This window comes from Grus americana, chromosome 8, assembly GCF_028858705.1.
Source record: "Grus americana isolate bGruAme1 chromosome 8, bGruAme1.mat, whole genome shotgun sequence".
In the NCBI taxonomy this organism is placed as follows: domain Eukaryota; kingdom Metazoa; phylum Chordata; class Aves; order Gruiformes; family Gruidae; genus Grus; species Grus americana.
Genome location: NC_072859.1, coordinates 29,505,239 through 29,528,876, shown reverse-complemented (window position 1 = coordinate 29,528,876; position 23,638 = coordinate 29,505,239). Strand labels below are relative to the sequence as shown.

At 38.0% G+C, this 23,638-nt stretch overlaps 1 protein-coding gene across 1 annotated transcript; it reads right to left on the bottom strand.

Moving 5' to 3' along the window:
- Positions 1-1,828: 1,828 nt before the first annotated feature.
- SCP2 (sterol carrier protein 2) lies at positions 1,829-23,635 on the bottom strand. Its single transcript, XM_054833300.1, has 16 exons — positions 23,501-23,635; positions 21,347-21,401; positions 20,701-20,772; positions 19,111-19,242; positions 18,093-18,157; positions 16,070-16,196; positions 15,144-15,207; positions 14,802-14,888; positions 14,040-14,190; positions 13,000-13,147; positions 11,092-11,199; positions 9,332-9,485; positions 6,309-6,402; positions 5,446-5,575; positions 3,956-4,035; positions 1,829-2,724 (listed from the first exon to the last, which is right to left on the bottom strand). The coding sequence occupies exons 1-16, from the start codon at positions 23,540-23,542 to the stop codon at positions 2,629-2,631; spliced, it is 1,605 nt and encodes a 534-aa protein (XP_054689275.1). The 5' UTR covers positions 23,543-23,635; the 3' UTR covers positions 1,829-2,628.
- Positions 23,636-23,638: the final 3 nt, after the last annotated feature.

Genomic DNA, 23,638 nt, shown 5'->3' with positions numbered 1-23,638 from the left:
TATTCCTGTGCCATTTTTTCATCCCTGAAAAAGTAATCTCAATCTGCAGGTGAGCACATCTTAGCCAAATTTTTATTGGTATGAACTACTATGATCCATTTTAGCTTGTTTGCACTTCAAAATTAATTTGCTTCTTTAATTAACAGTGGCCAAAAATACGTTGCCTGTGCTCAAAATTCTTGGAAAAGGCAGGTTCTTAGCTTGCAAACAGACATCTACCTAAAGCTCTTCTGGTGGTATCAGTGATTCAAAAGGAGGACAAAGCTTGCTAATGAAAAGGTGCATATGCAACTGTGTAGAGAAACAAATTTTTTTCAGTACGGAATTACTGCTGCAATCCCTTAACTCCCCTTTAGACAAATGTCCCCACAAGACAAATGGCAAGAATTTAGGAAAAAAAGCAGTGGATACATTAGCAAATGTTATTTTGTAGAGAGCTAATGCTGCTTTTGTTTGAAAGACATGACTTCTATCTACTACAATTCTTTGGGTAAGTCAATAAACAAGTACACGAGAGGAAACCCGATTCATATGAGCAGATTGCCTTTTAAGAAGTTTTCACTGGAGCAAGGCTGTATCTGTGCTATTCAACACCAAACTAATCCTTTAGAAAAGAAGATGAACAGTGGGGATAAAAGTTGATTCATCCAGATACTAAAGATGAGGGCTGAGTACAAAAGCTGCAGGTGGGTCTAAACACTGAGTGCACAGACAGTAAAACAGACAGCTGAGACTCAGTATAAATAAAACAATGCATGTGGAATAATTTAAAAAAAAGTTTCAGCTTCACAGTGTAGAAATAAGCACTGAGTTAATATGAAAGAAATGAGGCCCTAGTTTTAAGATATCTAAGAAAACATTAGCTCAAAACTAGTAGGGGTCAGAAAAACAACTGGGGAAAGAAAAGTAAAAGCAGAAAATGCTCTTGGATCTTGAAAGCTTTTTAACATAGGACAATTGGAATGCAGCATACAGGAAGGATACATGGATCACCAAAGGTTGCAAGGGCCTCTCCATGTGATACAGTTAAATAGAATGTCCTATTCTTTAAGCTGTGAAGCCTGAAGGTGATAGGGCAAGATTATACCAGGAGTGCTTCAAAGCTCTTCACTGTTTCTTCCAGTAAAACAAACAAACAACAACAAAAAAACAATAAAAAAAGCAACTAAGAGGTATAAAATAAAACTGCAGTGTATAAGATAAAAAGGAATAAATTTAATGCCACATGATGTATAGGTAAGCTACAGAGATTCTTGACCCATGCTAAAAAGCTGTCAAGGATTCAAAAAGGGACTGGACAAACTCATGAAAAACTATTCACCAAGGACTTCAGATAGTGACATACCACTTCTGGCTCAAATTTGTGAGCTGGAAAAAAAAAATTAAAATCACTGGCAGCTAGGAAAGTATTCTGGGTAAACAGATGTTTGGGCCATCTTAATACTCCTCCCAGCAGTCAGAAAATACAGTGGGCTAGATCAAATTTTGATCTGATTCAGTAGAGTTATTCTTACTGCTCAGCAATCTGCTAACAGTTCACACCAAATAAACAGAATGACTGGCTTGAATTAGCTCATTTTATTATGATTTTAGTTAAACCAGGGAAGTGAAAGTTTTTGCCTAAGTTCCTCAGTCATGCCCCACCTACATGAGGATGTGATGTGTATATACCAGACTGAGATGTAGTTTATAGAGTATCTACTGACAATGCCTGAGGAGGAAAAAATGGATGACTGCAGGCACCCTTCATGACAACCTGTATAAAACAGTCAATTCAGTGCATTAACGTGAAATCCAGATTTACAAATCTGAGGAACAGACACAGAAGAACAGGAAAAGTATATTTAATTTTCTATTAAACTTCCAACCAGAATACATTTTCCCAAAACAGAAGTTAAAGCTTTTACATTACTGATAAGAATTTCATAATGATCAACATCAGATTTTCTCAGGAGAAAACAGGTAAAATGTTGGTTATACTCCCTCTCTGCTCTCCTGGCAAACCTGATCTTTTTTCAAGGTGAAGTATTTTCAAATTCTGTGAATCTCAAAGCAATGTTCTAGTTCCTACTTACTTCTGGATATTTATTTTTTAATTCCAAAGTAGTAATAAGAAAAGTATTTTATAGCAAATTCCTAAAGCCTGTTCTAAAAAAATGCTGTTAGAGATCCCCTTTATAAGATCCTTTTAATTTAAGCAAATTTGTTAGACTGGAAGTCTGAAAGCATTTGTATGACCTATTACAGCTTTTAAAAAAATGCAACTTATTGGATTGATATGTCAAACTATTTATAACCTTCCTCATTCCCTTCCCAACTAACCTGATCAACAGTAAGCAGCCTCATTCATCTCTAAGTTTTTATAAAATTGTTCATATTGATTAAAATAAAAATTGTCACAAATACCCCCCATATACCATTTGTAAGAGTTAGTGCTTCAAGCTTAGCCTAAAAGTCTTTGCCACAGAGAAAATGATGGAATTCATTAAGAGAATTAAGGTCTCTAACCACAGAATTTAGGTGAGAGGTCCAATCAAACCCAGCCTGCGCCATATTATTGATAATGTCTAGTTTCATTCTACTTTTTTTGTCAAGAATATCAAGAACTAACTGTTTACTTTAATGAGCTCAAAGTTTAGCTTTGCCTGGCTGAAGTTGTAGATTCTGAAGTTTCATTGCCATGCCCATGTTCCCAGAAACCTTTAATTTGCCTTGAAAGAATGCCTAAAAAGAAAGAAAGATTATATGAAATGCAATACAACACATTACCCCAAATGCACCCCTCCCAAAAGTTATGGGCTATTATGTATGTGCATGTCCTGGGCTGCAGTTTTATAATTCCAGCAGTTCTAGCAAATATCTCACATTCATCAACAAATTTATTGTCTGACACTAGAAGGCAGAATAGTAAACTGAGAAAGTTGTACGCTTACTATATTTGTGACACCTAAAGAGAATAAACTTGGTGTTGCTTGTTTCTTGGATTATCGTAATGATGGATCTGTATATAAAGCAGGGCAGAATACCCAATGTTTTGGTGATGACAGTTCATAGAATAAAAGTTCGCTATTTCAATTGAAGACGATAAAGCAATAGTGTACAGTAGATGCCACAAGTGATTTCTTACTCAAATCCCCCCCAGCCATTACTGGTTTTGTTACTGATGAATTCAATTTTACAAATCTAGTTTGTGAAGCACACACTACAGATTTGGGTTTTTTCCTCTGAACCTTGTAATAAAATGTAAATGTAAATTATCCAAATTGTAGGTGTAAAATTGCAGTTGCTTCTGAATTTCCTACATGTACAACTACAACATTTCTATAATGTGTTTTACCTTCAGACTTCTCCTAGACATACTTTAGTTTGTGAAAATTCTTGTTTATTCTGTGATTACCAGATCAAAAACTTAAAAGAATGTTACCCAGAGCATTTCGAATTTAGAAGTACAGAACAGCAACTTAAAATTAACTTAAACTTCTGGTTTACTTGTATACTGTGGCTGCTTTTGACACACTAAGGAATAAAAACCCCAAATAGTCATAGTCATTCAGTGAATGATCACCTCAATTCCTATTTTTCAGCATCAAGATTACTCCTTACACTAATGCCAGCTATAAGCATAAAGCTCTCCGAACAGAGGGCCAACATTCCTCCTGTCTTAAGTCAGGCTGCAAACACTAGTTTCCCTCTCTTCTCTGCAAACCAAGCACTTATATATCCCTTTGCGGATTACCTACAGGATGTCTGAGATGATCTGTACCTGTTCAGAAGAGTAGATACTGTCTTTCTTGATTAATCTTACTTGGGCGAATTTATTCAGAGAAAATCAAGAATTGTCATTTTTCAGATCAGCTGTGGCAGTTATGGAGGAGGGGATTTATTGAAATGATCTCATCTTAAACACACACAAAACGAACAAACAAGTCAGTCCTCTTATCTTTGCTATACTTACTGTCTGAGGATTCATTTTGCCAGTCATGAGAGCTAACAGATCAGTGTCAGCCATTGTAATTGTACAATCCGCCTTCTTATCTGTAAGACAGAGTTGACTATGAAGATTCAAACTGAGAGATGAAACAGTAATAGAAGCTGCAACTCCATGAAGAATCTGTTGATACTACAGGTTAGCAAGACGGTACCTGAAGTACATACAAATAAGGGCCATTATAAAGATATCAGCAAGACATCACCCAATAGCCAATAGGCTTCTGGACCACCCTGAAGTACAGACCACCCCAATACTGAAGAAAGATGGACCTTTCTGAAAGGTGCTAAGCAACTTCATTCTTTGAAAAGAAATAACAATCTACTTGTAATCAGACAGCATGTTAATTGCAAGCAAGAGAATTGTCTTCAGTTTTATCAAGCTTAAATTTGCTAGTATTGAGATCAACTCAGAATAAATGTGTTTTGCCCTGTGACACTCTCTGAAGATATTCATCACTGAAATTTCAGGCATTTCCTGCCCTCTCCTTCAATGGGAACAACATGTGCGTTCTAAAAGCACTCATTTGAATTAATTCAGATCCAGAAATTTTTAGGATCTTTTTGTCAGAAATAAACTGAAAAATTATTTTAATAAGCTCTGATAGAAATATTAATGTATACAACAAAGGGCTAAAAACTGCACACATCTTTTCCTACACTCATTATTAAACTTAACTCTTTGATGAAATGTTGTCCCTAAAACAGAAAACAGTGCTTTTCTTTTTGTAATAACTTAGATCAATGAATTCCAAATCAAATCCCCTGTCATATTTTTAATTAAAAGCTTTATGATGCAGGTTCATGGATATATGAGATTCTGAAGACAGACTGTTGTCTTTGGCTTTTTATTTACATTACTAGGATGTATGACCAGATACGAGACAAGCCGTTTTCACAGCAAGGCTACAAATCCTTTGTTTCCAATACTTTTATGGAATGTCTTATTTAAGTCTGCCTTTTTTTAAAGCAGAATTTGAAGTTTATGTGGTACGGTATTGAAATCAGTCAAGTTTCATTGCTTAACTAGCTGCAGAGCAGAAGTAACTTGACAAGATAGACCAGCTTACCGCCTACCAGTGTCTCCCACAAAGCAAGTGAAGAAACAGCTATGAATTACACTTCTGGCCCAAATTTTAAGAGGTGAGAACAAAACCCCTGAGGTTTGAATTTATTATTTTTTTTTAATTTTGATTCCTGTAAAAGTCATATGACAGATTGGTCTGGAGCCTCTAAGAAAACATGCAATCATCTTAGACAGAATTCAGAGTAGAAGATGTTTAATTCTTGGTCCAAAACATCATGGATTAAAAGTGTCAGTGATAAGAAAAGTTTAAAATTAAGATAGCTCTTCACCACTTTTGCTCAAGGTCACTATAGCTTAAACAGAATATGAATTTATATTCTTTTCATTAGTTTTATGTCTTTTCTGCAATGACATAAGAAAATAGCACTGACCTGAATTAACTGCCACAGAGCCTTTACCATTTTTGACATCTACTATCCAAGTTGCTTCTTTCCCACCAGGACCATCTTTTATTTTGAAGGCAAAGACTCCACCAATTTTCTTGACAAATTGCTCTCCATCCTGTAATGACCATGTATTGTGCAAATTATTTGTTTACTTCAAAATAATTTTAAAGTAGTCTGAATTCATAGAATCACAGACTGGTTTGGGTTGGAAGGGACCTTAAAGATCATCTAGTTCCGACCCCCCTGCCATGGGGAGGGACATTCTCCACTAGACCAGGTTGCTCCATTAAATTAAAAAGATTGCCCAATTAAACAGAAAGTAATTTAAAACCCTTTACCCTTTCTACTAATATAGAAATAACTATGCCCTCTAACTAAGCCCTCTATTAGGCTTCATTTAAACAACCATTTAAAAAAACCCAAAAACAAAACACACAAACTATGACTATCTATTTTAAAATCTATCAACTAAGAAAAACGACTGCTGTCCTAACAGTCTTGTCTTGATGTAAGTCTGACAAAATGAGATTTCTTCTTCTAATCACACTTAAAAAGCAAGCGACAAACACCAAACACAATGTTTCTTGTTGTTAGTTTGCAAGCTCCTCACATACAATCTAAACTTGCCTTTACTGAAATACCCTTAAGCAGATACAAACTGTCTGAAAAAAAATTTAAAATCATGGCCCAGCACAGAAAGATTTTTGACACAGTGAAATTCAAAGCTGTAATATTTGTTTCAATGAGCAGTACTGAGAAAGTGATTGATGCTACTATATTCTCATCATGTTTCACACATGTTCTGTCACAAATTAAAATCCTGTTGTAGGTAGAAAGTAGACAAATACCTCTTGGAGCTTCTTTTCAATCTCTTTGAAGACCAAATGTGACTTAAATCCATCAACAGCTGCGCTGAGAGGCACAGCTGCAATACGGCCATTGCTGAAATGAAAAAAAACATTTATTTACATATCTTTAATCACATTTTCAGCATCTTCACGTTATCATGAATAGGCCTAACACCAGCGAGAACAGCCACACTGAAACACTTTAGCAGTATAGAGCAACTATATGACAGGAAAATGAAGCTTACTCTCTGATGGGCTTGACAGCTTGAATTACAATCACTGCAAGTATCTAGGTGTTTTTGCATGTATGGACAGGACACTAATTTTATAGTGAAAGTAAATCATTAATCTTGTTAAGATAAATCAGCAACACTATTGCTACACCTTGTGTGAAGAGAGAGTAGCACACACACCATCTCAGAGAAATACCTTTTATTTGGGGTGGGGCAAGACAAATCCCCCTTTTCCCTCCCAATTCATGTGGGTCTCAACTGTCACAAGAGGTACTAAGCATTAATCCTGATTCTCTGGAGCAGTCACCCTGCATGGCCTGAATGCAGTGTGAAGCCTAATTCTTCATTTCTGCAGAGGCACCCAGAGCCAAAGTTAAGTACAGAGATGTCCAAAGAAATGGCAATTCAAGTAGAAAGAAAAACAAGTTTACAATTATTACTGTCTCTTGGCAGCAGAGTTCAAAACTGTGGTCAGGTTTGATATTGTTAAAAGTTAAGAAATGTTGCTAGAACTTATTGTGTGGTACTAACACTACCCTAGGGTAGCATTAGCAGGGACTGTCTCATCTGAAGATGACACATCAATTTTTCCAATAAACTAAGGCTGTACTAACAAGATGTAAAATTGTAAGGTGTCAAAAAAGAGCAGAATTGTTTTAAAGATCAACTCAAACTGGGTCAAGTCCTACTGGAATTTACCTTGATGTACATTCTTGGCAGCTATTACTAAAGGCACTAATTACAGGCTAGATCTGAATCCAATGATTAAGTCTACGTGCATTACTGTAGAAAAATTGGTATGAAGTATCTTCATAAACATGAAATGCCATCACCTTTCCCTTAATTACACAACAGACACCATCATTCAATTACATAAGTGGTATCTGAACAGATTAGCCGCACTGCTTCGTTCTGAAGTCTGATACACATTGGTGCAACTCCTGGTGTCAGGTGTCTCCCACACACAAAGCCTTTGGCAGAATTAAAGGTTTTTAAGGTTCTCTAATGCAAGATGAAATTAGTATTGCTAAGATTTCTCTGTTTTGAGTTGTACCTAAGAAAGACTTAAAAAAATTCTCAATATCAATGAAGGTGAAGTGAGCTGTAGTAAACTAGACCTAATTTCTTCAGGAGAAATATTACCTATACATGCAAAGCTTTTCCTGAAAGGCAGGCACTACTTCTAGCAGTACCTCAATGTTAATGGTATACAAATAGCAACAGGTCCCCTGTTCCACAAAATCACAATATTTTAAAAGACAGAGCTCAAAGCAATGGAAAATAGTATATTCCCTATAACAGTCTTTTCCCCTCTGATTTAGAATTGTATACCAACACCCACTGCCAAGTTGTGTGAGCATGATCGAAAAGAATCCACGAGACATGATTTTCCTCTATCACACCTATTTTCTCATATGGTCTAACTTCTTAGAGACTACGGAAGTGATAGGACAGGACACTGTATGACAAAAAGCTACTGCTGCAGCCCTTTGAAGTTCAATTGCTTCTCTCATTACCTCTTCCACAGATTATATTGTCACCTCACAGGAATTGTACAGGTCTAGCTAAAGTGGACATTACAAATATGACTTGCAAGGGGAATGCTTCTTTCTGGAAGTCCAGCACATGATGAATTTTACTGTTCACAGGTTTTTAGAGCAAATACAAAGTATTGGTGTCGAGCTTTAAAACCAAAGCCATAATACCCACAAAGAGTAGATGAATCTTTCTAAGCAAGGTTGAAAGTGAAAACATAAAGAGAATTGTGTAATTAAAAAGTGTCTCATGAAATTCTGGTATATTTACAAATTTTAAGTATTTTCTCTCAATTCCTGTCCACCCTAGCATAGAGCTATAGCAGATTGCAAGACAGCTTCAGAGCAGAATTCTCCTCTGACTCTGAAGGATGCTACAATTGCAAGTGTAATTCTTTAGCCAGGACTGCATGAGTAACATGCCTAAATTCTAGCAAGTACTTAGAATACCACATCTAACACATACGGCTGAAAGGAATTCTTCATGAAACCAAACTAGTAACAATTTTAGCAGTGAAAGCAGTGGGCATCTCTATTCCCATGGATGTCTTGCTTTTTTTGGCAAGTCCCTAGTTTCGGTTAATTCATTTTAACGTGGCCTGTTTTGTTCTTGGAAGGGTTTTTCATTTTATTTTGTTGGCTTTTTTTCCTCCAAACATTAGACTTTTCCTTATAGGAAATCATGTAAGCCATTTTTATGGGCCAGTTTTCCCTTTTTGATAACATAAAACTCACAGTGCATATTGTTTATCAGGAATAAAATACTGTGTAAGTTATACTCTCTGTATACATCTGCAGTGCTGTAGGTACACAACAGTTCCAACTGCTGAACAAATGTTAGTTTACTGCACAATTTCTTTCTTCTACACAGGCAAACAACAATTCTAAAAAAAATAAATTTTGAAACATGAAGATAGGGGAGCGCAGTTAACACAAAGTGATCTTAGTTCACACTACTACTGAACCCACAGCAAAAGTTGCCAATGACAGTATAACCAAGACCTGTACAGGAACGCTGAACGTCCATTTTCATTCAGCAGTGCATTTTCTTGCTCTATACAGTCTGAGAGGTGACTATGTTGTATGGCCTTTCTGTACACACAGTGCTTTTTATCTCCTCAAGAAGTCTGCTACATGCAGAGGGCAGACCCTCAACTGCCCCACCACTTCTGCTCCCACCGCATGACGCGGTAGAATCGGACCGTCTCGTCTCGCCTAAGCGCTGTGGGCGGCCACAGCCCCGCGGGGCTCTCACCTGGCGGCTCCGGGGAAGCCCATGCCGTAGAGGGTCACCACCACAGCCCCGCCGAGGCCCAGGTTGTGCTGCAGCGCGACCTTTGCCCCCGGGACCTGCCTCCTCCCGGCCAGACCGCGCAGCTGCCAGCAGAGTTCGGCGCACTGAGCCAGGCCTGAAAAATCGAGCACAGAGCTTAGCTGAGTAAATGGAATAAGGAACCTACTACAGGTATAGTCCATAAACTTCCTTCCCTAGTAAGATATCAAGTGAATACACGCAATAGGATTTGAGAAAGTTAATTCTTGACAGCTCAGATACCTAGAAATATATTTTCTTGGGAGGCCCAAAGCGAAGCTGAATCCCTTTTCATTATAGCCCTGATTTCAGATTTCATTGACCCTCGGTCTCCCCCTGCTATTCCATCAGCTATTTCTGTGCTTATGATCCAGTTCCCCCGCATGCACATTTCGTCTTCCCTCCATCCTCCTCAGACCTCCGTCCCTCCCTCTCCCTTCCCCTAGACAACTGCATAGGCCTTTGGGCAAGGCAGAGGAGGAATCTGCATTTTATGCACCAACGTTTACGCGTTGTCAACTGAAACGTTACGAAGAGGATGAGCAAGAAGTTTCTTAATTCCAGTCATAAATGAGAATTAACGGGTTTCATTTGCATTCTCTCAGTCTCAAGGAGAGAATGTGTACTGTGGTACAACCTGCCCTGGAATGGTTTGGAAATTTAAGACCATTTCTATGACCTCTGATTAGCATATAGCTAGCCTCAGGACTGGTTTATAGTGAAATTAAGCAGACAGTGTGTAGACACGTCATTTTCTGCATTTTAGTGACTTTCCCCCCGTCCCTTGGCAATAGAGGCATGAGTACCAGCAATTGCCTCTACATTTATCATTGTGTAACTGACAAAAAATTAACACAAACCTAGCAATGTAATATTCTCATCCTGTTACACCCACAGTCTCGGTTACCTGGAACGTTTATCTTCCAAAGTTTCCTACTATTCCCCCCCTACACTGACTGCAGATTTTCTAGCTCTTACAGCTGGTTAGATTAAGGTTTGTTGTTTTGCAAGGCTTCCTCTTCTTCAGTTTTCTGACAACTTCTCCTTTCCAAACAAGGAAGGTGGATTATCTTCATAAATCTAAACAGATTTTATTCAAGACCCATCTCATTTGGAAGCAAGTGCAGCAGTTTAAAGAAAACAAAGAAACAAAACAACAACAAAAAAGGAAAAGCTATGTTGCTGGGAAACGGTGACTAACCAAGCTTCTGTTGTAAACATCAGATAAATATTTTGACATCCAAGGCTAAACAGAAATAGCTTTTATTACAGCTAACAAGGGTACAGGCTATTCAGATGCAGTAAAAATCTCCAAAATCTGAATTTTTAATGGATGACAACATATGAAAATCGTTATTCAAACTACATTCAGCAGAAGTTGTACTATTGAGCAATTATTTAGAAAAAAAGTTAAGCTGTTTTGCAGGTTGCTTTAATAACAACATTAAAAAAAAAAGCAACATAGAATTACGTAAGTGCTAATGATCAAATTCACCCTCCAAGTCTTTTGGTTTAGCAATCCTACACCGTCAACCTGCCCAAATGCTTCAGTTAGTTGAAAATTACAATCAACTCCAGAGCTTCCTTCTATCCTGACGAAGCCCTCGTGTTTCATACAGACAAACACAAGTGGAAGCATCTGCCTGCTCAAGAACTGTATCTCATATCTAACGGGCATGATTAAATGAAATGGTTTTGCCTACCTGTAGCACCAAGTGGATGTCCCTTGGAAATCAAGCCACCGCTAGGATTAATAACCCATTTTCCTCCGTAAGTATTGTCTCCTCTGTCAATCAGGTCACATGCTTTTCCTATAAAACAGTATTTATAACAGAAAAATGTTCCTTTAAGTGATTTTTCAATTCTGCTGTCACTTACTGAAGATGCTGCATGTCAGTTAAAATCTAGGAAATACTACAACTCAGATTTTACAAAGAGCAGGCTGAAATTAGCCAAACTACATTAATGAGACTTGCTTGCACCACTGGAGAAAGCATAACATGGAACAGAAGTAAAAGGGCTAGTGTTTGATACAAAAGCTTTTTTAAATTTGCTGTTGAACTGTTTTGTTGATACACAGTATTATGATATAATCAATATAATGAAGCTGTTCATTTTTCATTACTGAACCTGCAGCGATAACTATGTTAGAGGGGTTAGTCATAACTTGTGATCCCCAGGACACGGGGCTCCTGGTGAACACCAAGTTAAACATGAGCAAATAATGTGCCTTTGCCACAAAAGCAGGTAATAGCTTCCTGGGCTGCATTAAGATCCGCCACATTTCCTGTACTTATAACTTCTGACATTAAATGAGAATACCAGGTTACTCTTGCACATCTAAATCTGCAATGTGGTTTATGCCATTTCACTAATCTCTGTGTCTAATTAGTCTACTGTTCCAAGATAAGTTTCATATACCATTAGGGTCAGACTGACTGAAAGGCGGTAAGAACTGCACTATTAAATGACCATACACAAGACTTATTGGTTAAATAGATGAGTACCATTAGGATTCTTCTTTATCTTTGATTAAAGGAATGAAGCTAAAAAGCTTAATGTACCTATTTAAATAATGTCAAATATTTACCATTTTTACTGCAGACACCATAAAAACACAGCAAAGATGACAGTAAAAAGCAAGCATTCAAAGGCAAATATTTGAAGACCTACAAACGCATAAAGTCTTCCTGAAGATCTATGAACTTCTCTGTTTCAGTAAGAAAGCTTAGACTGAATACAGTACACCATCTAGTGACAGAGTACGATATTTTCTGAAAATTAGTTAAAATTAGAGAAAGATTAGATCAGATTATTTATGCAAAACAAGAATATATTTAGAGTTTAAATATATCAAATAGTGAAGTAGCAGTTCAATGCATTGTTTATTTGAAATCAAACAAAAACATGTTCAGTAGAGAATTTTAATGGTTTGACTTACATACATAGAACTAAACTTCACTACCATTTAATCTGTTGTAAACCCACTCACTTCAATGAAATTAAACTAATCTGGACAGATTGTGCATTGTTACACAATTGACTTCAGAGGCATGTTCACAATTTGCTAACTCTGTTTTCAAATGCAAAAACGTTTCAAGTTTTTTTAAAAAGTCTTATCAAAGCTAAGTAACTTGGTTAGGCCTTCTATAGGCAATTCTTGTCTGATTTTTATCTTCTTAAAAGGTAATACAAGGATGGATGGAAATCTTGGGGTAGGTAAGTATATATCCCTGAAAAAGGGGCATAATACTGAGAAAGATCACAAGAGTCCTCAATTTCCTTGCTTTGCTTGCTAAGAGAGCCACCCCTGCACAAGCTAGCTGTATGATTTCACATAGCTGTCCAGCTCTTCAATTTGCCTTGTATACTTCTTCAGAAATCACAGTAACATGCACATTTGTTAAACTAATTTCAGAGTTTGCAGGTCATCCTTATGTTACTACAGTGGTAACTTGCTTTTCCCTCTTAATGAAGTTAGCTAATAAGACTTCCAAATACAGAAGATCTGTCCAGTAGGCAACTCAAAGTTCTAATTATATGAACAGATAAAAAGGTATTTTTAATGCTTTCCATTTTAATAAAACAATGATCTCCATTGATGCTATTACCTTCTGGACAGAGTCCCAGAGCTTCGTAGGTAATGAACTCATTAACTGAGAAACAGTCATGAAGTTCGATCACATCAACATCTGTAGGTTTTAGGCCTGCTTTTGCAAAACATTTTTCTGCAGCTTTTTTAGTCATATCATAGCCAACCTGCAACAAGAAGAAATTGTACGTTAAAATATCATTAAAGAAACATAGCTAGCAATTTTATTTCTACACTTAGTTTTAAACGTGCTTCTATATATCCTGTAAGCGAAAGGAACCTGTAGGAGGTGGCATTCTAATTTATTTTAATGCATCACATACACAACCTTTAATATTCATACAGTATGAGTTGCATAGAAAGAAATAAAACATTCCAAGTCTCATTGTTCGCATGAGGAAACTTTTCTGGGGAATATTCTCTATTTTCTCAACCTTGCTCACAAGCCAAATTGCTCCTTTGCATGACTCAGATCAACAGCCTTGAAACAAATCCACAAACTATCTTGCTACCTTTTTCTATCAGCCAACTGACTAGAATTGTATTTGAAACCCAAACAGAACATGACTGCAGTAGAAACTATTGGGTATTCTAATGGTTTGACTAACATCCAATTATTTTAGTCAATTCGCAGTGGGATCCAAATTTTGCAGTTCAGCTCTTTCCCTTCTTTCTACTTAAGCAAGTAATCAAGACTATACCCAACAGGTTATTTCAGCTCAGTATTACACAGACATAAGTAAAATTGTTTTAAGTTTCATTACTCTTATAAATGGAAGAAATAAAGAAATGTGTTTCTTGCTGTTCAAATTGTTTAAGAAGTAGCCTTTAAATAATTTATTTAAAACTAGGTTTTTGATGGCCTGTTTATAAATTTCTTACTGTTATTCCACAACCATACTTTTTGCTTACTGCCCAAATGAAATTACTTTTACATTCACCACAAAGTATAATTTGTTTGCTTACTGACATGGAAATGTTTACAGTATCATTAGGACTTGCAGGTATTTAAAAAAAAAACTCTGAGGAGTATCAGGGAATGCAGAATTGTAAACCTACCATCTTTATACAACTGTTCTCTTTAAATGTGCTTGGATAATCAGTAGCCATCTCCTGGGCTAGAATTTCCACAGCTTTTGGCTGCAACTCATGCCTTTTCACAAACTCCTCACTAGCCAAAACTGCAGCTGCGGCACCATTTGATGTTGGACTGATTGAAAGAAAGATAATGATGTCATTATTCTAAATTAGCAATGTCAATCTTCCATAGAATTATCTTTTAAAACAAACAAAAAACCAAAAAGGACAAACAAAAAGCCCTTTTCTTTGGCTGATGCCATTGAAACTATAAATTCCATCAGTGTTTGCTGGACACTTTCAGTAGTATTTATAAAAGACATTTGAAAAGCATGACATCAAAATAGAAACATATCATTAAGATTTTTGAATTTAGAAAAAAATCAAAGCTACTACTTGGCTACAAACATCGTTAACAACAAACCTTTCAGGAGTATATAGGAAAGGCTGAAGAGAAGAAGTAACACTTAACAGCAACAGATGCACATTGGTAAAAGATAAAGAATGATGTGAGCACCCCAAAGTAGAAAATGTATTTCAGCATACTGTATTATACCGTGAACAAGGACCTACATAGTGTTTGGTCAAGACAGACATTCCACTTTTTTTTATTTATAAGAAGTTTTTCTTAAAATAATCTGTAAATTTTAATTTACACACAAACAGACTTTTATTTAAGTAGATGTTCTACCATATTTGTCTTAACATCAAGACTTATTTCACAATGCTAAGTCCTCTCCTTACCAACACTGTAAGACAGTCAAGAAATCAAAAATTTTGCGAGAATTCAGAACTTCATCTAATGTGTACTCCTTTTGGAACTGGGAATACCTGAGGAAAACATACAGATGCCATCTTAGTTTAGCACAGCCATTAGCAGTAGACATACTAATATCACAATATTAGGCAGCTATAGAGCTGTTCTTACAAAGTATAAGGCACTAGATAGAGAATCTATGCTGGGTATAATTCTCATTCCATAATAAAGAATATACTCTGCAAAGTATTGCTAAAAATAATATTCAGTTTTGCATGACTTCAACAGCGATGTATATGTTCAACATAGAGGTAGAGTACATAACTCACGGGTTGTTAGTTGAATGGCTATGATTCTTCCACGCAATTTTTGCAAAGTATTCTGGATTTGTCCCTGGAAGGGGAAAGAAAGCTGTGTTGAAATGCTCTGTTTACCCAAACAGTGCTAACATAGCATTTTAAATATTGTGTCATTAGAATTTGTTCTTTACAAGCATCTTTACAAGAGACTCATTGTTATCAAGGCTTTTCTTAGAACTCAACTTAGGTCTAAAAATTAGATAAAGACTACTAAATATGGTTGAGTTTTAGCTAACAGAACATCCTACTTGGATATTTAACACTTACTAACATAAGAATACAGAAAATAAGTGCATTTTATTTGAGGTAGTATTATATTACTGAAACTTGAATGTTCACTTCCTATCAGTGCAAAACAGCTACAGTGAAATATTGGAGTCTAAGTCTAAATAAGTGCAAATAAAAGACATTCAACAGGCCAGCCTGTTACCTTGAAGCCAATTCCCTTGTCTGGCAAGGGGCTAAGAACAGCAGTGGCAGCAACCTAGTGCTATATATTGAATCAAATACCCGAAAGCTTTTGTAAAACACTTCAGTCCCAAGCCTATCTACCCATCCTAAGACTCAAGGAAAAAATGCAAGAAGTTATGAAACCTTATCACACAGATCTTACAGAAGCACAAATCATACCACTAGCATGATTACCAGATACTCTGTATCACAGCCTTAATTCTGTGTCCTGATGGTTTTGTTTGCCTACACATCACCAACTTTTCTGTAGATAACTCTTTATCCAAATGTATTCCCATATGTGTTAGCTGTAGATGTTGCAGTTGCCATACTTGGGTGAAAAAAAGGACACTGAATGCTATCATTTTTAAAAAATGAAATCCTAATACTTTTTTTTAAATCACTTCATTAGAAGAGGACAATGAAAAAAAATTATTTTAACATACCATATTTCTCCATATGTTCTTTGCCAGCACTTGCAAACATCTGAGGTGCTACTGGAGCACTTGCTAGCCCATATTTATTTATCATAATTTCCATATGTTTGTCTATTGGATTAGTTCTGTCTGAAAACTAAAAGGAAGAGAAATAGTTATAAAGCAAGTCACAATTACCTTTTCTTTACAACGCTGCCACAAAAGTGCCATGAATTTCAAGCAAAATAGAGGTTTTTCTGATAATTTAACAATCCCACTGGACAGTATGTTGCACTTCAGTAATGTGTTTTGAAGCATTCAGAATTTCCCAACATAAGAAAGAGTAAATAAGCAGAAAATGCTTAACATTATAATCACTGCACGGATTCAAAGCAAAGACCACCCCATGTGATTTCTATCACAGGCACTATTTTCAGCAGAGGACTTCAGGTATTTTCCACCTCAGCTTAAAATCATGTAGTTAATATAGTTCCAAGTTATAAAATTAATACTGTATTAGTATTTTCAATGAAGCTTAGATGAAATATCATAAAGCATGTTAAAGCTAACTCTTACTCATTTCAATCAGCTGTTAAATTTAACATTTCTTATTCCCCAAACTTCTATATATATTATCAAGTTTGGCAGTTCATGGAATCACAGAATGGTTTGGATTGGAAGGGACCTTAAAGATCATCTAGTTCCAACCCCCCTGCCATGGGCAGGGACACCCTCCACTAGCCCAGGTTGGCCTTGAACACTTCCAGGGATAGGGCACCCACAGCTTCTCTGGGCAACCTGTTCCGGTGCCTTACCACCCTCACAGTAAAGAATTTCTTCCTTTTATCTAATCTAAATCTATCCTCTTTCAATTTAAGGCTATTCCCGCTTGTCCTATCACTACACTACCTGATAAACAGTTCCTCGCCAGCTTTCCTGTAGGCTCCTTCAGGTACTAGAAGGCTGCTATAAGGTCTCCCTGGAGCCTTCTCTTCTCCAGGCTATCAACACCAACTCTCTCAGCCTGTCCTCACAGGAGAGGTACTCCAGCCCTCTGATTATCTTTGTGGCCTCCTTTGTTCTCACTCCAACAGCTCCATGTCTTTCTTGTACTGGGGACCCTGGAGCTGGACGCAGTACTCCAGGTGGGGTCTCATGAGAGTGGAGTAGAGGGGCAGAATCACCCCCCTCAACCTGCTGGTCACGCCTCTTTTGATGCAGCCCAGGATATGGTTGGCTTTCTGGGCTGCAAGTGCGCATTGCAGGGTCACGTTGAGCTTTTCATCAACCAACACCCCCAAGTCCTTCTCCTTAGGGCTGCTCTCAATCCATTCTCTGCCCAGCCTGTAGCTGTGCTTGGGATTGCCCTGACCCATGTGCAGGACCTTTCACTTGGCCTTGCTGAACTTCAGGATATTCGCATGGGCCCACCTCTCAAGCCTGTCAAGATCCTACACATCACCAAAAAATAAGTGCCCTTCCAGGGACTACAGTTCTGTAGTTAAATGACATATGGACTCTAATATTGCTTGCCATAATGCAAAATACAAAGAAAACCCCCACACTTCTCCAGTAAAAACAAAGAAGAGACAAGAAAGAAAGGTTTGCAGAAGCCCTTAGTTTTTGGAAAAGTGTGTTAACTGGTCAAGTGAGTAAGCATCAAGCCAAAAGCCAGAAGACCCAGATTCTTTAATTTGCTGTGTCCTTTTGAGAAAGACACTTTGATTGTTCAATGCTTCAGTATTCTATCTGGTATTTTCATTATTCCCTATTAACTCTGCCTTTAATGTACTCTTGGCAAAATATTAAAAGCATGACATACTACATAAAATTAATTCTAAAACATTCTATGCAAAATTTGTATATCATAGCTGCAACCAGAATCATAAAACTCATTTAAAAGTTTCCATGGATCAAAATAATGGTTTATTTTGCAATCATCTACATCAACATCTTAAAGCAACTGATATTTATGAGAATATGTCTTAGAGAATGAGGAGGTCTATTTCATCTATGAATACAATGAAATGTATGAAGTGTTTCAGACACTTACACCTGAACCAAGGGATCCTTTTGCCATCCTCTCAAAGCCAAGTGCCAAAACACAATCTGCCAAACCTTAAAATAAAATTTGTGGCTATTTAAAACACAATGTAATTATAAATGACATTATGTACTACCAACTATTCAATTACAGGAAATATACATAAACACCTACCAGCTCCTCTTCTGCCTTTCTTCATTTTTGAAAGAGAGTCAGATTGGGGCGGGAATGGTATTGATACAAACATATTGATACTGAAGAATGACAGATCACTAGAGGGTTGGGTTTATTTTTAAACTGACAGCAATTATGTTAGGTGACCAAGCACTTACATTGCTGCTACAAATACTGGAATAATAATCCAGAATGTTACTATAGTTTTCACTACAGAAACATTAGCATTTAAGTGCAAGAAAGTATCAAAGTCCACAAAGGAAATGCAGAAACAGAAGGAAACACTCATCTGTCAGTTCAAAGTGTAGTCTGTCACAAGGCATTGCTCTCTTCTCCTCCTTTCCAAAAATGCATTACTCAAACACTTGTGTTAACTTCAAGTTAAAAAAACAGAAAAAAAAAGCTAAGCTTTTTAGCAGATTCTTCTCTCCTTTTCATCCTGCAGTGTCTTGCAGTGCAATACTGCAACTTGTTCTGCACTACTCCAAACAATTTTTCCAGAAAAAACTTAATTGGCTTTTACTTACTAGATTCATACTGCTTATGACACAGGAAAGTACATTTATATCCATATACACCATCTTACTGCATCACAGACATAGTCTCTTAAGTGCACACATAATACTGTAGTTCATAGTGATAGTCTTACTCTTTTAAGTGCTTAATCTTATATTTGTATGTACAACTGACCAACCTTTTCAGCCGAGCAAGGGAGAAAACACAATTTTGCCTAGGAGGATAGAACATTTACAACTCAGAGTACTCACACATTCCTTAGTTCCGTTCTTCATTCAAGTTATATTTATAGAAATATCAAATATGTATTACCCAGCCCCAGAGCAAAACAACTCACTTCCTTCTACTAGTTGTCTGGCCATGAACAAAGCAGTTGATCCAGTAGCACAGTTGTTGTTAACATTAATGATAGGAATGCCAGTTAAACCCAAACCATGATAGATGGCCCGTTGTCCACAGGTTGAGTCACCTTTATAGAGACAAAACATTAAAATAAGGTACATACTCAAACTTCACTAGCAAATAGAAATCCCACCGTGTACGTGCAATGCTACCACTTAAACTGTAAACTTGAACTTTTGAACTGTCATCTTGAGAATGTCTCTCAAATATCCACAGTACAAGAACCTTAGAAACAAGATGAAAATCATCAGATTTTAAAAACAGAAGTTTGTCCTGCTTCTGTGATAACAGGCCGTGAATCAATGGAAAGTAACTGGACAGAAACGTCTTAGAGGTGTGGCTTGGAAGCTGCTACAGGTATCACAGCTGACTGACCCTACTTCAGTTGCCACAGTACAGTCATTAGCAGAGAAACAGGAAGAAAGGAAATGGAAAACTCTTTTTGGAATGGAAACATATTTCCCCGTAATAGAAATCTGATTTTGACTGCTTTGAGAAATACATCAGACATCTGTCAAGTGACAGGAAAAGGTTCAAACCAATCATTTAACACCATCTCCTCTCACTACAATGAGCAGTGACTGCAAGTTAAAAGCTCCTGCTGAGGGTGTCTACTAGAAATGTGTTTGAGGGTTGTCCTGGTTTTGGCTGGGATAGAGTTAATTTTCTTCATAGTAGCTAGTATGGGGATGTGTTTCGGATTTGTCTGTGCTGCAGCAGGTCTCTCTGAAGGGATTGTGGCCCATGGAGAAGGCCACGCTGGAACAGGTGCACCTCAAAGTGACTGTGGCTGTGGATAACTCTAAGCTGCAACAGGTACACCCCTGGAGAGACTGTGCCTTATAGATGAGGCTCCACTTGGAGCAGGTACACCCCTAAGGGACTGCAGTCTGTGGCTAAGTCCAAGCCAGAGCAGAGGCAAGGGGAGGAGTTCATTACAATGTTAAACCCTATAACCTGGCCCAAAGGGACCAGTGGTGGACATTTTAATGGAAATACCTTTAAATTGATGTAACCTGGGATTTGAGTTGCATGTTATGGGAATTACTATAGCAGGAACCCCATGTTGCTAGCCAGGCTAGGAGGAAAGTGAGGAGTTAATTGCAATGTTAAAATCCTATAACCTGGCCCAAGGGGACCAGGGGTGGAGATTATAATGGAAATACTTTTGATTTGTTGTAACCCATGATTTAAGTTGCATATTATGGGAATTGCTTGAGAGGGAACCACCTGAACCAACAGAGAACAAGCCTTACAAGAAGCGGCGCAAGTGCAGCAGTGACCCAGCCTGAGCTGGCTTTGGTCCCCAGTAACTCCACACAACACACAAATAAACAGACATAGAACTGTCTCAAACTTTTTCAAAATGACCTTTTTCAGTGATCAAACTGACACAATTAAATATTATAACCTGAAATTGATGGGATCCTCCATACTTTATCCACACAGATGTGGATAAGCTTCATCGATACAGATGTCTGCAAATGTCATGGATGTCACATCCCAATCAAATTACATTACTTACCAAAAACATAACCCACACATGCCTGCTCCACTGCTGAATAAGGAATCCCAGCATCAGCTAAAGCCTTCTTGCCTAAGAAAAAGTTTAAAAGTTGAAAAAAAAAGTTTAACAGTTGGGAAAAAAAATTTTAAAAAAGCAGCTCTCGCAACCCTAACAAGCAAACCTAGAGCAGTATGTATGATTCATGCCTTCACAAACAAGAAAGAGAGCGAGCTGTAAAAATTCCTTGTTAGATGATGTGAATGGTTAATATGGTCATGCATCTTAATTCTCATAAGGGCAATTTTGCAGTATTTTGAGTTCTAAACAAGCTCCTTTATCAGAAAATTTCATGCAATCAATTCTGTGTTCATGCACAAAGGTTGTCCAAATGAAAGTATGTCTGAATAATATAGGTAGATATGAAATTATTTAAGTGTCCAATGCAATTTTAAGGTATCCTTCTGACTTCAGCACTGGAAGGCAGCAAGTTGAACAGGTCAGTTATGGATTTTGTGAAAGTGGGGGGTTTTTATCAGTTTTAAATTTCCTTTTTATATGTATCTATTTACTGAACAGTAGCTGTTCCTTCATATGTATAAGAAAAAGATTAACTGTAAGACTTAAAGTGTCAGCAATCAAACAAAATGCTTTATTACTAAATTACCTGCCTCCTTAGCCATGTCAGGATAATCAACACTCTCCTCATGAGGCTTTGCAAACTGACAAGAAAAAAAGAAAAGGAAACAAAAAAAACCCCCAAGAACAAATCACAGTGAGATTTAACATATCTTTTGCTCAAATCAGTATATTTAAAAGCTTCATATTTAACTTAGAAACAGGTTTGTGAACAATCAGTTTTAAATAATACAAACAATTTAATCTAATTGACCCAAAAGCGCATGCGCAAAATCTGCACGATTCCCAAGTGCCAGACACTGTGATGGCTAAAAACAGAAAATAGTCCAGTTTTATGGAAGCTGGGGGCCATTTTTGCTCAGTCTTAAAGAAGATCCATGACTTGTATGGAGATGGACAATAACCCTGTCCAAAGCCTGTGGGTGGGACAGAATAACTGTGGTCTTCACTGATTCATTATAATACATGACATAATCTTCACTAAGGCTTTGATAAATACTTCCCTTCTATTTTATTTTGTTATACTCCTATTTGTAACAAGAAAATGCTTGTTCTTTGTACGGAACTTAATTCTACATAAGCCTCCCATTCTCAAGGCTTATTCCACTTTGTTGCAAATCACATCGTACCTCACCCCTGGAGTAGAGGTGGTATTTCTCCTTTCTTTGTAGTATTACTCATTAGAATCCACCAACAAATACATGTGTTGCATTTTTATTAACAAAAAGTGTCACTGGTGAAAAAAATCCTCCTACTAACTACTTAGAGTTCTACAAATTATTTGTTGTTCACTGTTAGTATATAAAAGCTAATTTGCTGCCTCCTTATGCTTACCTCCCCAACTCCAGTCTTTTGCAACACTTAGCTGTACTTTCTGTAGTGCCTCCTTTCCTTAATTTAGACAGAGAACCTTCATACTGAAGGTCATAAGAAAAATCAGTCAGTGAATCAATCAGTGTAAAAGTCTCTAAGAGTGACTATGGTTATTTGGGCTAACAAAGAGGAAAAAAAGAGTATTGATAATTTCTCAAATCACACTAAACTGGTAACTGAGATAATCCACTTCTGAAAATGAAAGGCATGGTTGGTGGAACTGACAGTTACACACAGAGGAAACATGGATTGGTGTTTTGAGAGGTATACCAATTTTTAGCAGACATTACATCATAAAGATTAAAAAAAGAGAATACTAAAAGACTTTATAATAAAATGCTTAAGATGCAACATGGTGCCTGACAAGTTTTAGTTGTGTCTTCCATGCTATTGTTCCTTCCTCGAGTACATCACAAATGATATTAAGGTGATGTCCAGTAACTTCCAAAACTACATTCTGTGACCCAGTTCAATAAGCACAATTAACAGAACAAAGTCTTTCGCCTTTGATTTCCTCCCCTATCACACCACATGCTGGAGAAATACCCATGCAAAAAAAGTTATTTAAAAAGTGAGGGTTTTTTTCTGACTACTCTGGTAAATATCAAAGTCATCTTAAGTTTTATCTACCAAGATAAAAAAAGGTTCCTTTAGCTTTTGCTCCTCTTTGAAAACGTGCCATGCTGTGTGAACTCTGTGTTGGCACCCGAGTGACCAGGTACAGAACCGCAGAATATCTGTAGGACATCTGCTCTGCAGCCCAGGTCTCCCCGGGCCCATCGGCTCCCCGGCCCCTCACAGCAGGGGACGAGCCCTTCACCAGGGACTGCAGTGACACGGGGACACACTGGGGCCATTATAAGCCTGTTATATCGACCCGTTCAACGGAGCTTCAAAACGTTTGACTTGGCCGCCGATCCGCCCTCCCCGACACACCAACCAAAGGTGAACTTTGCGCGGAGCCGCTATCGCCCAGGCCTGACCCGCAGGCTGGCACCACGCGCCTCTCCTCTCTGCAAACGCGCTCCTGAGACAGCAACTGTATTTCGTGAGGGGCCTCATCCCCCCCTGGGGAGGAAGCGCACGGCTCCCACAACGCCGCCGTCTCCCGCGCTCCCCTCAGCAGAGGCAGCCACCAGTGGACGCCCGACAAGGAGACGCCTCAGGAGCGCCGCCGAGAGGAGATCCGCTTGGGCCAACCCCCCTCCACACACAAGCGCCAAGTTTCGCTCTGCCCTGCCGCACAGCCTCAGCGCGCAGGCGTTACCGGGGAGGGCGCCGGCTGGCGGCGCGGCGGACAGCCCCGTACCTTGGTCATACCAACGCCCACCACGAACACCCGGCGCTGCATGATGACAGCGGCGATAGACGCCTGCGCACGCCCCCTCCTCCTTCCTCCCGCTTCCCCCAGGCCGAGGCGATGCCGAGACCCCTCGCGCGGACGGCG

Bases quoted from the DNA above. Each gene is read 5' to 3' on its own strand.
- SCP2 (XM_054833300.1), bottom strand. From the start codon at position 23,542: ATGCAGCGCCGGGTGTTCGTGGTGGGCGTTGGTATGACCAAG. The intron at 19,243-20,700 runs GTAAGTAATGTA...GTCTCTATAAAG, and splicing joins ATGTGTGGGTTATGTTTTTG to GTGACTCAACCTGTGGACAA. The intron at 14,889-15,143 runs GTGAGTTATGTA...TGTTTTCCTCAG, and splicing joins AGCCATTCAACTAACAACCC to GTATTCCCAGTTCCAAAAGG.